Below are 18,558 nucleotides of genomic sequence, written 5' to 3' on the forward strand. Positions count from 1 at the left end.
TACTGAAAATTCAACTATTTTTCATTAAACGTATGTATGGCAATAATTTCAGATATCAATTTCAAGTTGTTACTGGCAAATTGAATTGCATGCTGGATTCTTAAATCTCTACAACACTCAGGTGCTTCCCATCATACGTTCTGACCAGCTTCCACAACTATTACACTGCCTAATGATTGTGTCATTCTTCCCTGATGGATTCTCCATAACATAGAACAGATTATAGTCCATATAAAATAGCATAATGGCCTAGTGAGGGTGGAGGAACATGAGAAATATATGACTGTAAGGAAATTGGATGGCTATAGTCTGAACAGATATAGCAAGTTCCACCATTTGAAAAATACCGGTGGCACACTGTAGAACCCTTGTGGTAAAACGTTTTTGTTCCAGGCAAACTTACATGAGGCCCACCTGGGTGTAATTGGCCTTTAATATGTGGCAATTTTTATTCAATTCCTTTAATGTTCCTTTAATGTTGCAAATGTTTTCTTCATCTTATTTTGTTTGGCATGTTGTTGCATTTTTGATATGCTAAGACAGTATTTAGCTGCAATATTACCCCTGTTGTTTTCCTCAGTGTTCAATGTAGGTATTGAAATTATTGTTTGGGTCTTCAGTTGTCTCTTTGAAGATGAGGGTTTGAAGATGGATTTGGAATACCAAGTATCAAGTTATGTTAATAAAACCAATATAGCTCTGTAGTTAAAGTGTAATTCTAACTATTGCCCAGTGTTGGAAGATAGAGACATCTGAAGAGATGTCTCCACACTTATAGTTCCAGTGATCACTGTTTCCCAAGCAAAGATGCAGACAACAATAAAAGCCTTTTTTCCCCAGTCTGTGTCCTTATTGTAAAGATTTTTCTTCACTTTCTACCTCAGTGACGGCCATCAATAAAACCATAAGTGAGTGTAGGGAAGCCCGCAATAAAGCCCATACAGAAGTTGTAACCCCTCCCCATTCTATATGAATAAAAACATTTGGCCAGAGACTCATTGTAAACATCATATAAGGAAAAATCTATCTTCCTCTGCTGTAAAATGAAAGGTCGTCTTTAACAGAAACCAAAGAACAGCAACACAATTAGAAAAAATAATTCACTGACCTCATCAGAACAGAATATTGTAAATAACAATTTAATATGTTAACTTTTATACATGCAGCATGTGATGTTAAACTGCAAAATCCATTGGCATTTACAGATGATAGCTAACAGGAGCTTTATATTTTATATACAGTATATTATATAGACTGAACTGTAACAAAGAACATTGTATTTTTTAGCATCCCCGACAAAAAATCTGCAAAAGGTGAAGATAGCAAAAGCATCCGTTCCAATTATGACACCCAGAGCCTGAGAAGTACTCGATCAATGCCTCGTTCCGATGGGTGAGATTTGAAAATTGTTCAATTCCCTTTAAATGATGCTTGTGTGGACAGTAATAAGTAGAGGGTGGATTTTACTATGCAACAACATACTCTAACATAGGCTTTACTAGAACCATAAATAGCTTTTACCAGATGAAAAGATAAGCAGATGGGTAAGAGCAGTTAGTACTTATTAGAAAACAGAAAAATTATGGTTGTATACAGAGACACTCAAGAAATGCTCTTTAATTGAGATTCCTCTTTACAACTTCCTCTATCTTTCAAGGGCCACTTAGGATAACATTGACACAGACCTCCTGAGCCCTTATGGGAGATGGGATGGGAGAGGGATACCTTTTAGCACAAAGTATGAAGGGAAAAGTCGATCCAATTAACAATGAACAGTCAATGATACTTTTCTTCACCACTACATTTCCTCATTTGTTGGCTGAATGAAAGATTTATTGAAATTGAATACTTGTAATGGTTGAATCAAATTTTCACGTCCCTGGTAAGAGCCTGAGATGACGGCCTTTCTTGCCTCTCTTGTCTGGACTCCCCTGGTAATGATAAACAGAGAATGCAGGGACGGAAGAGGGGCAAGGGAGCCTGGTAGAGTAGATGACACCCAGAGCGGAAGGTACAGGTGGACCAGTCTGGAGGATGATGAGGACGGTCACTTCCTAAGAGATGATGTCTGCAATGGGTGAGGCGGGCACTGCTGCAGGACAGAGCCGTAGTCAGGAACAAACAGGGTCACAATCAGACAGGCAGCGAGATACAGAATAGGCAGACAGAGGCAGGGTCAGGAGCAGGCTGCATTGGTAACGTGCAGGCAAGGTGGTGTAGAATTGGTATGCAGAAGCAAGGTTTGAACGAGTCGAGTTCAGGAGGAAGGCAGCAATCAGCAGTCCAAGAACAAGTCGGCAGCAATCAGCAATCCAAGAACAAGACTCTTGAGTATATGCATTCCTTCCACCTGTACGGCATTCACACATGCACAAAAAACACGCAGAACGAAGACGGGCACCATTTCTCTGACAAGTATATTTTTATTTATGGATGTCTGTACATCAGACCAAAAAGAGTGACATGTAAAGAGGAAGAGGGACAGTGGGATTTGGTTCCTAAGAAGTATAGTCCCTCTATAATGAGAGACAGTTGAGATATTTGTGACGGTACCAGTACATTTGATCTAGTACACCCATGGTCAAACTGAAGCATATGGTGGGACTCAACTATAACAGGGGCTTGGTGTAAATACAAATAGTGCAAATAATACAATAGTTGGAAATTAAAGCATAACTACATAAACAAAAAAAAGAAATAAGTAGCCCAGTACAACTCTTGCAGTAGTACTCTCCTCCTCTTTGGCATTATCCTTCAGTGCTGGTCCTCTTCAGGGGCTGAATAATGCCCTGTACAATTCAACTTAATTTGTTTCAGCTCAATCTGTCAATGACTCACCCCATGGGGCACACGAGAATGCTGCAGACAACAGGGCCATGCCATTAGGTGGTGGCCTTCTCTGCAGCATTCAGGACCCCCTCAACATTGGAGGAGGAAGAGAACTCATAATATCATGTGACTAGACCAAAGACCAGGTAATGAGAGAGGGAGCTTTTTTTGTTCTGCTTATAAAATGCCTTACAATTTTTATCACTGCATAATTATGGTAACCGTTTAAACATTAATGCATTGATATGAACAATAAACACGGAAACTGTAATTAAAAGCAGTCCTAGCCTTTAAGGTATTTTTTCATGTTGAATGCATGCATTCATTTACAGTGTTACAACCATACACTAATCATTAGGAGACAGAGTAAAGAAATGCTTTCTCCTCTCTGCCATAGACTGATGACATAATTCTCCCAAGATGCTTCTCTATTGTGTCATGTCAAGAATTTATTGAAGCAGACTTGTAAAGCTACTAATAGATATTATCTATATGTATATCTATCCTATTGCATTTATTATACATATTGTAATTCTTATATCTCTCATATAAAATGAATAAATGACAAATCAAATGGCACATGAAACATATGTCTGTACTTGGTATTGATAAGAACAAATGTAAAATAGTGATCATTGATTGATTGCATTGTTTTCTTTTATTTCAGCCTTGATAAAAGACCTGGGAAACCGACAAGAAGTGGAGAGGATGCAATAAGCATTCACTCAAATCATGACACCCAGAGCTTAAGAAGTGTAACATCGATCCCGCGCTCTGAAAGGTCAATAGTGTAGTGATCCTATCTGTCAGGCAGTTTTTTCCTTTGAACAGTTTGTAGTCAGGAAGCACCCACATAAGAAATAAACTATGTAAGACAGCAGGCATTACCAGGCCTTGATTGAATAAAGTATCAGTGGAATTTTATCACCATGTATTATACAATATGGCAAAACTGAAGTAATAAAATATGTAATGCTTTTATAATATGTAAGGGGCTATTCAATAAGCTGCCAAAGGCGTTATGCTATTCACTTCGGCCCTATGCGGCTGATTTCAGCTATACATTGGCTAAAATCAGCTGTACATTGGCTCCCTTCAGTTTAGCCAAACATGCTCAGCATGTTCAGCTGAGCCGAAGTGAAGAAGCTGTTTGACTCAGCCGATCCAACATCGTGATCGGCTGAGCCGAACCTTCCGGCATTTCACTAGCTGCCGTTTGCCCCTATTTATAGGGGCGAACGGCAGTGAGTAAATAGCTGAATGCCTCTGAATGGCTTGTTATTCTACTCGCTACTTCTGACGTAGCGAGCAGAATAAAAAAAAATGTTGTGTGGGGTCCCACTCCCGATCCATACCAGACCCTTTAGGTTTGTAGGAAAGGGACTCCCAAGTGAAAAAAAAATGCGTAGGGTTCCCCCCCAAAAGTCATACCAGGGCCCGACACCCCTAACAATGGGGGTAAAATGTGCGGTCCCCCCTAAAATTTCCAACTAGGCCCTTAATCCGGGTGCAGGCCTGGCAGGGCAGGAAAGGGGCGGGGATGAGCAAGCAGCCCCCCTCCCCGCCATACCAGGCCACATGTCCTGGGCACTGGGAGGGTGCTTTTCAAGGGCCTCTTCCCCACAAGCCCTGACCAGCTGCTGTCATCGGGGTACCCCCTTTAAGAAAGGGGGCACCCAGATGCTGCCCCCCTTGTGAATGAGTAAGGGGTACTCGTGATTTTTTTTCACTAAAGGGTTAAATGTAAATAAAAAAGACCAGACATTGGTCTTAGGATAGGATTTTTTTTAAAAATCCTTTAATTAAAAAAAAAAAAATCACAGCAAAATTTCGGGCAATTCCTTTAATTAAAAAAAAATCTGAAACATTGATTCACCAACATAAACGTAAGGTCAATCAGGACGTCCCACATTGTCTACGACGACTTGTCGAAATTTGAAAAAAAAACTTACACCAGCTGACCCGTCCGCACCCGACAAACTGCCGCCGCAGAATGACCTGTTTGACAGGGGCGGCAAAAAAGTAATCAAATGTGCGGAGCTAGTGGTGACATCACTGCTAGCCCCGCCTATTTGTTTTGATTTGGCCTTTTGAGGTCCCAGCCAAATAAAAACAAATGGGCGGAGCTGGCAGTGACATCACGTCCGGCTCCGCCCATTTGTTGTCATAGAATGACAGGCTACTGTCCTCAAATGACCTGAGGACAGTAGGCTGTCATTGCATGATAACAAATAGGCTGAGCCAGTGGTGATGTTACCGCTATTTGTTTACATTTGAGGGGAGAAGCACATGCGTTCGGCTCGGCTGAGCTCTTCGGCAGCCTTGTACTGAAATAAAATTTCAGTACAATAGAGTTAGGAGGGCCCTGCTCGTGATTTTTTTTTATAGGGGTCAGCTTTAGCCCACAAAGTATTGTGAACAACAGCTAGACAAAAGTCTGAAACAATGGATGTACCTGATCCTTTTACTATTTTCTATAGCATAATTTACAGGTACTGTTTATAGATTTACATTTTAGTAGGAAAAGATAGCACTAAAGTTAAAACAAGCCATAGTTTGGAAAATCCCAGGACGTGTGCTGGATTATGTGCAAAAAAGAAATAATATTTAACGGTGTTTATGCCTGGAAAAAAGCTGTATTTGACTGCATTGCACTACATTTTTGCATTCCTATAAACAAATCCCATCAGACTGAATTATGTGTTACCTATGGCCGTTAAGTCATTTTAATTGGAATTTGATTTTTACTCTGTCCTGCAGGAGGTCCAAAATAGATATCCGCACTCTCCCAGAAGCTTCTCAGGCAGATTACCTTCAAAGTGGCCAGGACACCGGTGATGGAATTAGTCAAGCAAGCGTTAAAATGGACTCTCGATCTGAATCCAAGCGTAGTTCACCAGTTTCTGTTATGTAAGAATGTATCCAGTTCAGCAGTAATTTGTTAGAATTGTAGCCAGCTGTTAGTTTCAGCATCAGATAGAAGTAAAGTAAGTATTGCTTGAAGGGTCCCAGAGATACAGTATTACCTATATGCTTACTATACCACTCCTACCCCCCAAACACTTAACTTTGTTCTACATGAATCTTGTAGAATGTGGTAATACCTTTGGTAATGACTTTATCTCAGTTTATAAAAAGGGTTATAAAAGGGTTTATCAACAGAACTGCATATTTTTCGACCTCTCTAGATCAGGAATAATTCATTATTTACCATATGTGCTACTTCAGGAATCAGTAGCGTGCCTGTAATTAAATTATTTTTTAGAAAAAAAAGACACCTGCATTTATTAGGAAGGCAAAAAAGCAACTCCCAAGGGTTATCAATCTTCTGTGCTAGGTCTTCTCTTCCTTCCAAAAACTAGACAAGGCTTACATTTGGGTAACATATCTGTGCTGTGACGCCTCCTCAAAAATAACTGGTTCTAATAAAGCATAATTGTACTAACCGGACAGTGGAATTGCACAGTCCATTTATCAGGTTGTAACTGTAAATTACTTAACTGGTAAGTGTTCATTTTGACTGACCAATGCAATTAATAAAACAAAGCAATGGAATTAAACACGGCGAATCTCACATTTTCTCGTCATCCATTGACTACAATGATTCTTACAGTGAATAAGCTATTGTGAAAATGGACGCTGCAAAGCACAGACATGAGGGAGCAGATATCTTCCATTGTCTAAGAGGGGATTTTCGCTGTTGTGTATCTGGTAAAGGAAGTAAAGGGAAATCAACCCAATAAGCTGCAGATGGGAAAAAAAATCCCAGTTCTATCCAAAACTAAAAAGAATGTTTGGGTTTTAATTTAAATAATAATATAAATATATTATATCAATTATAATCCTCTTTTTTATATATGAAAGACACTAATTAGTTTGTGCTATACTGAACAAAATACATTTCTTATTATGCCCCATTTACATATTGTGTTTTGCGTTTTCCACGCGAAAGACCGCGCAGGACGAAAATGCTAAAAAATTTATTCCACACGGATGCTGCTCGTTTGCGACTATTAAATAGCTGCGAACGTGCGGAATCCGATGGATTATCGCGCTTGCACTATTTTGGGGGCCACGCAGTTTCGTACTGCAATACGATGCACATTAAAGTGCAATGTTTTCTCTGTTTAGAGCGGTTCTAAACAGAGTCGAATACGCGCAGACTGCCGCTACAGTGTGAATGGAGCCTTAACCCTGGGCATATCCTATCCTCCATATCTAAGCTGGTCTCCTCCCTAAACTTCAGTGTGGAGAACTGCTGTGCCCAGGCTCTCTGGGAAGTTGTCACACCATAGCTTAAAGCTCAAGTATAGTTTCTAGAGATGATGACACTTGCTTGAACATTGGGAGAAAGCTGAACAGATAATTTATACTGTAGCCTTGGAAGCTGATATGGCAGTATAGGAGCATGGAAAGAAGGGTACCTTAAAATGGGGTGGAACAAAATAAAGCTCAATAAACATTGTCTTTTTTTTGTTGGATTGCTTTAACTTTCTTTCCCTCTTTAGTGGAAGTGTCCATTCTTTGGGTGCTGCCAGTATCAATTCAGCACAAACTGGCAATCGAAGCAATGGCTATAAGACCAACACAAATGTGGGCGTGCACCAAGGTTCACCAACACCAAGCAAACGCAGCATATCTTCAAACTACAGCCATATAGTAAGTTACTACCTATGAATCTTTACAAGATTATATCTTTACAAGTAGTGTGTGGATAACTGAAAGATTTCTAGAGATTGAATCGCCAGTAAACATTAATAATGTGGTAAGCATTTTTCTCTTATTCTGGATCCTATGTAACAAAATGTCTGAGGTTTCCTTTAAACCTTTAGGGACTGTTGAGATGTGTTAATGTTCTTAATGCTTATGGTAAACAAATATTTTCTTAATTTCTCTTACATATTTGACGAGTTGAATAGAATATATAATATTACTGGTTGTTTTAAGTACAAATATTGTATTTTTCTAAGACACTGGGATAAATCCCATTGTACGCAACCTGTCGTGACATCCAATTGCGCAGTGTTTCTAAAAGACGTTGTGCTAGACCTGCTGAATCCATGTTGGCACATTACTGCGGACTAATACGACCTTGCATTTAGGGAGGTATAGAGGAATGAACTGGTGTTTTTTTTTGTTTGTAGTACACTTGCTCTTCAACTGTTGTTTGCAAATTAACTTTGTAAGCTTGTTGTAGGTAGAACAATGAAACTGATAAATAAAAAATGTATGTCATTTTCTCATTTAAACAGAGAAAGTTAGGAAGTCAACAGTCCACAAAAAAAGTGCTGGGACCCAAAACAATCAATTATTAGCTTGTAAAGGTTCTGCTTCACTACATTGCTGCTGCTGCTGCTGCTCCTGCTGCTGACATTGTAACAAAGCAATATTATTTTACATGATTATTAAAAGAACCCTGTCAGGTTTGAAACTGTGGTGTTTGAAAATGTAAGATCCAGAGCTGTCATCCTTCATCCTTAATGGTAAGTGAAAGTCCTAGAACATTTTTCAAGAGTAAACGTAATACACACTTTCCTTCTGGGACAATCACTCACTATGTACTGTAGTAAAGGAATCATCAGGATGACAGCAATATAGCCTGCCCTGGCAAGGGTAGCTACCATGTTCCTTTTCTGACATGTTTCTTTTAATATAAACCAGTCACAGTGCCCACTCAGTATAAACTGTCTCCTGATAAAACAACCTATATTCCTGCTGCTGTTTGACATGCTCCCCCGCCATTCCATTCACCTGCCAGAGCCCTTGTAAAGGCCCAGAAGTTTCAAGTATGGTGAACGATTTTTTCACCATTTGTTGTAGTGTTTGCCACCTGAATGGCCGTTTACTAAGACAAAATGTGAGGGTGGGTAATCCCTGCACTCACCCCTGGGTGGGCAGAGGATGTCGAATAAAGTTGTAATTTTTCTCTAAGTGATCAAAGTGACAGAATTACGTTAATTACTCTGGTTAAAGGTATTTTTTTTTTTAAACTACATTAAAACTATTTTGCTGCATGGTTCCTAATATTTAAGTTTTATATTTCAGAGTTACGTCTTTGTAAAATTAGGATAAATCTTGGAATAAAATGTTATAGAATGAAAGAGTGTTTAACTAAGTAATTTTTTTCCAGGGTTCAATAGCAAGTGGAATAAGAGCTAGTTCTAGCATACCTGAGGATATGGCAAAGGGGCATAGAAGACAGAATTCTGGCACACCTTCTCTAACTTTGTCTAGGGTGTCTGTAGCGTCAGGTAGGTCTGTCAGCTGTTTCCAGTTGTAATGTCATTTAATACAGTCATGTGAAGCAAGGCTGTTGCTCTACTGCATTTTTTTGCTTTGTTTTCTACTTGTTTCATTTATATTTTAAATATGTTTGTCACTGTTGAGTTTAAACCAGACCTGTCTGCCTTGCATGTGGTGATATCTAAAGTTGTATCTATAGAAAACTGCATAACCATTTTTAGAAATTAAAAAGAGGATTAGCCCAAAGCCTTATTTTGGTCTATTGATCTTATCTATAGAACAGATTCCAATTTCTAAAATAGCAGCTGTCAATTTCAGTCCCCTTTATATAATTAAAGAGACGCTCCCTCTTAATCTAAAGACAGGGTTGGATTTTAGGAGGGGACCCAGAGTCCCCTGGTCCATGTGAGTCCAATAGAAGGGGTGGAAGTTACCTGCAGTTCCATATACACTTTTCTGCTATGGCCCTAGAACATATATTGCTTTTTCTTCCTCACAGATAGATACAACCGGACGCAAGAAGGTTTTTTATATTCACACTAAAATGTCAGATACCACAGAACATTCCTAAAAACTGAGCCCATAATCTCAGACATATGAGTGTGATAACTAGGTGCCCTCGGTTGTTTAGTTCTGCCTGCAGGGATGGTTGTCAGAGAGAAAACCGCTGAGGTATTTGGTACAGGAGCAAGGAAAATGCAGTAAACCACAGACATTAAGCAAATAAAGTAGTAACAGAACTGCCTGATAAAATAAGACAAACCATGAGATGAGAGAAATTAAAAGAACAGCACAAAAGAGGGACTGCATAGTTCATATGATCGGCAGCTACTACCAACCTAAACTGATCTCTATGCATAGGAGACATTCATAAAAAAAATGAATGGCAGGGGGTGGAGTGGAAAGAGGAGCTACAGCTGACCATGAAACAAACTACCGTATTTTTCCGTCTATATGACGCCCCCATGTATAAGACGCCCCCAACTTTTCTTACCCAAAATTCAGAAATCAATATTTTAAATTATATTATGCATCACACTTACCTCTGAGCCAATCACTTTATTCAGCCTCTGTGGCATCAATGGTTTCTGGCAAGAAATCCAAGTCTTAAGCCTCTGGTCCAAGTTTGGCCATTTTGCTGGTTTTCCTCCAAGGCCTTCTTCTTTTTGGACATCTTAAGGAGTTGCTCTTCCTGTATTCTCCACTGTCTGATCATACACTCAGTGAGAGGAGGTCCAAATTGTCTCTCTGCAGCTCTATTCCCATGCTCTTTTGCATACGTGATTACATCCAGTTTAAATTTTGCAGAGTAAGCCAGCCGCTTTACAGGTTGTTTTTCATTTTCTGACATTTTTATGGTCACAGAATGCTCCGACATTACCGCTCTGGGCACTGTCTACACGCTCTCCCCAGCAACAGCTGACGTCAGGTACAAAAGATTTATGATTGGAGGAGAACTGTTATCTTGTCTCTGCAATCCGAAGTTTCACTCGTGAGGCTAGTTTGCAGTGGTATCAGCACTTTCAGCAGTTTCGAAACCGCGGCCCCCGTGTATAAGACACACCTCTTTTTTTAGGTAAACATTTTTATGAAAAAGTAGCGTCTTATACACGGAAAAATACGGTAATCACAGAGTAAGGTAGAGGAGGCAGGATGTAAGCTGATAAAGCATCAGGTATTGCGAGAGGGAAGGTAGAAAGTAGATAATGGTCATAGATTGGGGGGTGGGTGGAAAAGGGGAGAAAAGACCGTGGGATCTGATCACGGTGAAGGTGTTGATTTGATTGTAGACCATTAAGAGAATAGGTTGTGTGAGTCTGACAATAGTTGGGCAACAAAGAAGGGAGATGGTTGTGGCTGAGCATGAGCCCAATAGTGGGCAAGGTAGAAAGGAGGAAGAGTGAGTAGTAATTGTTGCTATTGGAGAGTAGTTTCAGCTCATCATGTTCGTTAGAGAGAGGATGCAGAAGACAAGCTGTACTGGACTGAGGGATGAAGTTACAGAAAGAGAAAGATGACCATGGACTGGGTCAAGGAGTCATGTATTACTCTCTTCTGAAAAGGAATTGGACCCAATACAAAAAAGTTGGGGTATAGCACATGCAGAATTTATGAAACATCAGGTGAAATGTAATATCTACTTAGGCAGCCAGGGGATATTGTTCAAAAGAGATGATAAGGCAGCATTACAGAACGTATAAGTTCAGGTACTGTAAAGAGGACAGGATTTTGGAAATGGTGTACTACTAAATGAAGACAGTGAGCATAGAGCTGCAGGAGAATGACTCAGAGGAAACTGGCAAAAGCTTCATCAACTTTTATTATCCAAAATTGTATAGGAAAGTATTATAGGATATGGGATAATATAGAAAGGTTGCAATTTGTTTATAACTTTAGCTACCTACAGTACATCTTTGGAGCCTTTTAATGTTAACATGCAGTTTTTACTGAAGGTATTCTTTGCTTATACTTTTTTTTCTTTACATGCTCAGTTTAAATAGCCCAGGTTTGTAACAGATGGCTGTCGGATAAATCCCCTTATCAAATACTGTCAGTGCTAATTTAGAATAAAACTATGAATTGTGTACTGACTTTTAATAATAAATAGTATCCCACATATTTTCAGATCGCAGTCGGTCAGAACTGGATCTCAGTGGACATTATGCAGAGGGAAAAGAAGAAACAGGAAGCATTAAAAGTAAATCTATATCCGTCCCTGGGGGTCTGAACTCAGATCTGGTGAGTTGCAAAATAGGCTATCCGTGAAAAAATTTGGCTTGCTTAGTACAACCCACTGAAAAATATCAGAGCTTGAACAGATATTTTCTGTCTGCTAACTGACCGCCTGTGTCATTTATTCATTATTATTCATTATCCTGAAATGTCATGTTTTGGAGTTGATCAGGATATTCTCTATGGCAGTGGATGAGTACAGATGGTCTATTTGTGTTTATCTGGAATGCATTCCAAGCTTTCAGTGATTTCTGTTTATCAGAGGCCTTCAGGCTTTCTCCTCCACGACTGCTGTAGTTTTACCATTAAGAGCAGGTTGTTCATTTCCTTGGCTTCCATTTCCTAACATCATAATTCTGGCTTTGCAAGCGTGCTTTCATTACGTCATTTACATCCCAGGGTATGTGGTTGATTTCTCAAGCTGTGTTCCAAAAGGAGTAAAAATGAACACTAAAAATCCCGGCAGGACATCTCAAATTTATGTAAGGGAATTTTCATATTTTTATTTATTTTATTTATTTATTATATACAAAAACATGTATTTTACTTACATCAAGTCAATATGAAATATTGTATTTTACTATATTTCCCACTTGCTGCCCTTAGGCACTATGCAAGGGTAAGACCTCTATAGCTGTTGTGCTAAAACAGACCTAAATAGCAGGAGAGATCTGATGATACAGACTCGTGACTCAGAGAATGGACACACCACCATTTCTTTTGAATAGCAAAAATGTTTTTAATTATTCAGTTTACACAGGCTTCCAACAAGCATGAAAACAGTGTTTGACTTTCTTACCAGAGTGTCATGGGTGCGCAGTCCAATAAATGTTTATTTGTAAAATAAACATTTATTAGAAATAATTAACAAGTTACCCAATATATCATGTTATAATCATGTAATCCTAAAGTATATCTAAAGCCAAAACTTTTTTGTTTTTGTTTTAAATAGTGGTTGGTCAGGGTTTAAAAGTCTTTTAAAGTTTGTCCTGGTGACCATTATCACTGTGACCGATAGTGAGAAACAATTCAAAATTTTGAGTTGCCACTGAAACAGAAGTAGAGGGGAAATACTTGTTTGTTGGAAGAAGACTTGTTCTAATGACAATTGCACCCAGTCCAGCTAAAACCACACCTGACTTTTTTCTGGGAAGCAACACAGCAATATGTAAACTTAAATGCCAGTTTCACGAGCAGTACATACCTTCCCTTTGCTTCCCAAAGCTTAATTCAGAAAAGCAATACTTTGCCAATGTCATGTGTTATCCAATTTATCCAATTTGCTTGTGTTTCCACAGATAGTTAAATGTAGTTAAGGTTTTAATTGCATTTGGGGTACCAAACTGTGTTTTTGGAATAGAACAACTAATTATGGTATTGACTCAAGTCATTAGTTTGAGCTAGCGTTATCCACAGAGCAGATTCTATATCAATGGGAGAACAGTGGTGTGCATTAACATACAACTCGTCTTCTTTAACCTGCAAGTATTCTTTGACAATCCTTCATTACATGTGAACAGCCTGACAGTTTCTTGCAGGCACTTGCTGTTAAAAAATATCTATTTCACTATACCCACTCACAGTAAGCAATCCCCACTATTGCATGTGGTCTTTAACTCTCACTTCCTCTGGTAGGCTCCAGGTACCCCAGTCTAACAAAGCCACCACCAGCTTCACAATGTAATTGTAAATAGCTATTAGGACTGAAAGACAGCACATACATTTTGAGGCTGAAACCCTGCCTACCCCCAGCCCCTGTCTGATATTAACCATGCCATCCATCCATATGAACACTCTATGTATGTCCTATTTTTCTTCCATAATATGGGTGCCCATAATATGGGTGCCCACCCATTTAAGTTACTGCCTGGATCTGCCTTTGCTTTTCTGCCTTTCTGAACACTTTAAATTAAGTTCATTAGGTAAGCTCAAGAGATTGTGATGTTTTGTACTTGCTGGAGCAGGCCAGGTTAGAGGGTCTCTAATCTTTTGCTGTAGCCTACCTGTCCTAACCCTGATTTTTTTACCATAATACCCAGTAGTATTCTAAAATGTTCCTTTAGTGCAGGTGATATTGATGCCGTTTTTAGTAGAAGATTATCTTTTTTATCTTACTTACTTGCATTTTTCCACTTTCTCATTTTGAAGTAGCAGTTTTAAAAATTGGTCTGTAGTACTACTATTAGTCACAGGATAAAAATGAATGGTCTGTTTAGATAATTGGACAGCATTAAAGTAAAAGCGCAACGTCATCAACTGAACATTGAAAAATAAATTCCCAAAGAAACTGAAAACGTTTGTTCAGTATAAAAGGTTCATCAAAATAAATTGTCTGTCAAGGGTTAGTCCAATTTGTACAATGTCCTTCATGTCTCTGGAGATATTAATTACTTAATGGCATTGGAGTTATGACAAAGAAGGCACAAAAAAAGACAAAAAAGAAAAATCAGGACCCCTCAAACACACAGTATAAGGCTAGTGTAGATAAAAACATTTAATGTATCCATGTATTTTTGGTTGTGGTAGGACAATAGAACTTACTCAGATAAACACAGAAAAGATAAAGGTAATAATAAGTTAAATATTTTTGTGTATCTATCAAAGAAAAAAATGATCAAGCATCACTTGTATATGGTAATAATCTACATCTAAATTATCTACTTGATAATCTAGATCTATACCTTAACTGAATGATATTAAGGGGTCTATTTAGAAACAACTTGCTAAGCCATTCACCCTGTGAATGTTCTTTCTGTGCCAGAAAGAGTCTTTGTATATATTTGTTTTCAGGTTAAATGTAATGTAACGTAAAACCGCATTATGGCCACTGGATGGAGCAGAGAAGCATTGAAACCTTTCCTATGCTTCTTTTTTCACCTTTTATTTTCTCTTTAATTTCAACTCATTGCTGCTATTAGCATGAAGCCCTAGAGATGTTATGATTGATTCAATAACATGTCATCAATTATCAGATGATTATGGTACTACACGCTCCGTCCACAGTGGGCTTAATCAGTTCCTTTGTATGTTTCCTTACACTGTATTAGTGCTCTGTTGTAAAAAAAAAATAGACCCCATTTGCTGATGATACCATGGTCACTGAATGTCTCAGCAGTCATTTGGAAAACAGGCGATAATCGAGTCTCTGTGGAAAGTTAAAAGGACAGCATGCCAGGATACAGCGCTACACTTGAGGGGTTAAATTGGAGATATGTTGAGTTTCCTTGTACGGTTTGAGCAGCTTCAAAAGCGTATGGACCGGGGTGTCCAACCGAAGAGTAAGTTAAACAGAGATGAGATAATCGAGTCTCTCATGACTATAATTCAATCTACTTGTGTGTGGCCTGGTACTTATGTTATTGTACTGTTCATTTCCTTGCACATACAAATCAGTCTTATTACCCCATTTCTATCTGATGAAGCATAGCCGATTACATGAGACAGTGCCCTGCACTACATCAAGAACCAAGCCAAATGCTCACAGTATTGATTAGCATCAAGATAGCTTCAGGATACTGCTATGCTTTATTAGTCTCCACAGCCTGCTAGTGTTGGGAAAGCTGTTATATTCACTGTTAAAGTGTGCCTGCAAATTAGTTCAAACATGAGCCAAGAACTGGAAAACTATGATTTTATACTGCTTCTAATGAGTTATTGAACAGATCTCTTGTAATAAAGGGAACAGCAATAGTTTGGCATCAATTCTATTTTTAGGTTTATATGTTTTAAAACTTGTATTTTATTTATGATTAATATTATTTTGCAAAAAACATTTAAATGCATTGATAGTGTTTTGTGCAGAAAATTATGGGTTTTCTTAGGAGAGAGCACAACAGTAGCTGTCTCCTTTCAGACTTGTAACTCTCTGTTTGCCTTTTTAAAGGCCGTATAGAGCAAGGAGAAAGGGGTAAGGGAGATGGGCCTTATTCTGACCTGCACTCAGGATTGATGTTTAAAGCTTCATATTTACAGGGTGCACAGTCTAACTGCTCAGGGATCCAGTTTTTCAGATAGATGTGTACCAGTTTAAATCAGTGTTTCTCAACCTCAGTCACCGCACCCTTTAAAAGTATGCAAAATCTTGAAGCACCCCAATCTAAAAAGTAATGGATTGTAAGGACCACATGCAAAAACACAAAACAAAAGTGTGGTTGCCCTCTTCATATCAATGTCTTCCCTTCAATCAGGAGCTCCCCTTTACACCAGAATCCCCCTTTCACATCAGAGTACCTCATTTTACATCAGAGCGCCCCTCTTCCTCATCAGAGTCCACCCTCCATATCACAAGCCCCCCTCTTTCACATTAGAGTCTCTTACCATCAGAAGCCCCTCTACACATCAGAGTCCCCTCTTTATAACATAGTTCCCCCTTCATATCAGAGTCCTCTGTCCTACATTGCAAAATTTCACAGCACCCCAGGTTGCCACAGCACCCTGGTTGAGAAAGACTGGTCTAGATCACACCCATTTTGTTACCATAGTCTGGGAACCCCTTTTTTGCATGCCATGCCAGAGAAGCATTCCCAAACATACCACCTGCAGGATCCTTTCTGTATATCACACAGTGAAAGCCTGATCTGTCATAATATACTAATAGGAGTTTGGAAGTGGAAATCTGATTTCTGATATTTCAAAAAAAGAGGAATCTGGAAAGTGCAGGCTTTAGGAAGGAGACCATCCCAAAGCACAAAGGAAGCTACTTTGTGGTATCTGCTTACAATAGATTACAGAGAAATCATAACATAGCAAATTAAGTGGATCAAAAGAGCACACATTGCTTTATGCTGAGTCATAAGGAGAGCAGTAGGAGTCTGCTTCTAGAAGCTTGTGATATGTAACTTCCCCTCTCTCTGCTATCTTTATCACCATTTTTAGGCTGGTTGCTTGCTGTTAACCAATAACCCCAGATCCTTCTATTTTGACCAGCTGAATTCCATTTAAGATATATAGGGCCTGTGCTATTCCAATGGTCTTGGCATTTTTCACCTTTAAATATAATTTGCCATTTAACTGTTTATATTTCATATTGCTTTATAAACTACCATCTACCAAATCAATAATGAATGGATTGAAAAAAGTCCAAACCCTTGGAAACCAATAGCACTTTCCAGCCAAATTATTTTTTAGCTTTATTTAGAGTCCAGAAGTGATAGACATTCTGCATGTAGATCGTCTCTTCACTTTCTATGTCATTACTAAGCCCTGGTTCACATTTAGGAGTTTTTGAGCAGCTTTTAACTGCCCTACACAAGAAATCCCATGATTTTCAATGGCCCTAGTTCACACCTCAGCAGAAAAACGCCAAGCAGGAAAATGCAAGATGCCTGAAAAGATACAGGTGGTTCTTTGGGCAGGTAAAAGCGCTTTTCCTTCCCATAGACTTAATTGGAAATGCCCAAAAACACACAACAGAAGCATGTTGCACATTTTCGTGAGCGCTTATACGCGCATCCTTCCATTGCCCACAATGGTTTATGAGCTGCCAATCAAAACGCGCATCTTTATGTACGCACGTTAAAACGCGCATACAAAATGTGCACAACTTGCCAGATGCGCAAATAGCCGCATGCTGCTAACGCGCGTACAAACGCACAAAAACAGTGCCGCCTAGGTGTGAACTGGGAACACAGACAAAAAAATGTTTTGGCTCTTTTTTGAAAGGGGGGGGGGGGGGGTGGACATTGCAAATATTGCAAATAAACACAACAGCAGCTCTAACCCTTTCCCACTCTACTCAGAACTAGAAAAAAACAACAATTTTGCTAAAATACCATTTGTACAAGAGTAAAGCATCCATAAATATGAGCATTGTATTAATATAATCCCCCTCCTCCCCCATGCCTGTAGCATTCATTCTCTGTCCCCCTATCTTTTAGAAGTCCAATTATGCTGTATATTTAAAGTAATATTAAAGTCAAAATGTTTTTACTCTATTTTAATTGCTGATAAATTCACTTACAAATAATGCTGAAAATTCATGTTTAAACGTTTTAGCTTCCTGCAGAATCAGCTGGTCCCCTGAGCCATGGCCCTAATATTCTGCTTTAGGGTGGCTCCTTTCCTTTTCAGAGTCCTATGGAGCCACCCTTGTATGTGCTAGTAATATGTGTGTCACCACATGCACAAAGGCACAGCAAGGCAAAAACTCTCCCCTGCTACCCCCTCCACCTCCTCCTTCCTTTCTTCTCCAGGCTAGTAGATGGTAGACTGGAGATTGTGCTGTTCCTTGTGATCTTGTACAGGACAGGTAGTTCAGGGAAGCTGAGCTGAGAGAGTTGGAACCAGCTGTTCAGAAACATGATGACTGTAAGTGCTTGGGAAAAAAATATAACAAACTGCTTTGCTGAGCACTGTACTTTTGTTTGATCTGGGTTCATTATTGAAAAAAAATTGAGAGTTGAATCTCTTTCCTGCAGGAATATTTGGATGAAAATGAAGAGGATTTTGCTGCCACAAATGCACACAAAGCAAATACTCTTAGTGCATATTCCATGGTGAGTAAAATCAAAGGTAGGCTTTTGTTTACTTCAATGTGTCAGTCATTTTAATGCATCTCCACAGGCATTATCTGCACACTGTTGATGTACATTAGAAGATCTACCTAATGTTGCCATTATGGAAGCTGAAGCCATTTGTAAGGCCTTCAAAACCTACCTCACTGATGGCCAGTAGGTCTGAAAGGTTTGAATTGTATATTTTATGTGTGCCAGGTATACATTTTAACTAGGGATGCACCGATACCGATACAAGCAT

General features: G+C 39.0%; 1 protein-coding gene across 1 annotated transcript in view; it reads left to right on the forward strand.

The window, feature by feature from the left end:
* SYTL5 (synaptotagmin like 5) overlaps positions 1 to 18,558 on the forward strand; it is an 82,826-nt gene that overhangs the window by 23,928 nt on the left and 40,340 nt on the right. The window contains exons 5-11 of the mRNA XM_018553505.1: positions 1,288 to 1,392; positions 3,497 to 3,610; positions 5,590 to 5,739; positions 7,338 to 7,488; positions 8,960 to 9,080; positions 11,699 to 11,811; positions 18,222 to 18,299. Of these exons, the coding sequence (XP_018409007.1) occupies positions 1,288 to 1,392; positions 3,497 to 3,610; positions 5,590 to 5,739; positions 7,338 to 7,488; positions 8,960 to 9,080; positions 11,699 to 11,811; positions 18,222 to 18,299 (832 nt within the window). The remainder of the gene's footprint in view (positions 1 to 1,287; positions 1,393 to 3,496; positions 3,611 to 5,589; positions 5,740 to 7,337; positions 7,489 to 8,959; positions 9,081 to 11,698; positions 11,812 to 18,221; positions 18,300 to 18,558) is intronic.

The sequence above is a fragment of the Nanorana parkeri genome, unplaced genomic scaffold (genome assembly GCF_000935625.1).
Source record: "Nanorana parkeri isolate BGI_ZX_2015 unplaced genomic scaffold, ASM93562v1 scaffold122, whole genome shotgun sequence".
Taxonomy (NCBI): Eukaryota; Metazoa; Chordata; class Amphibia; order Anura; family Dicroglossidae; genus Nanorana; species Nanorana parkeri.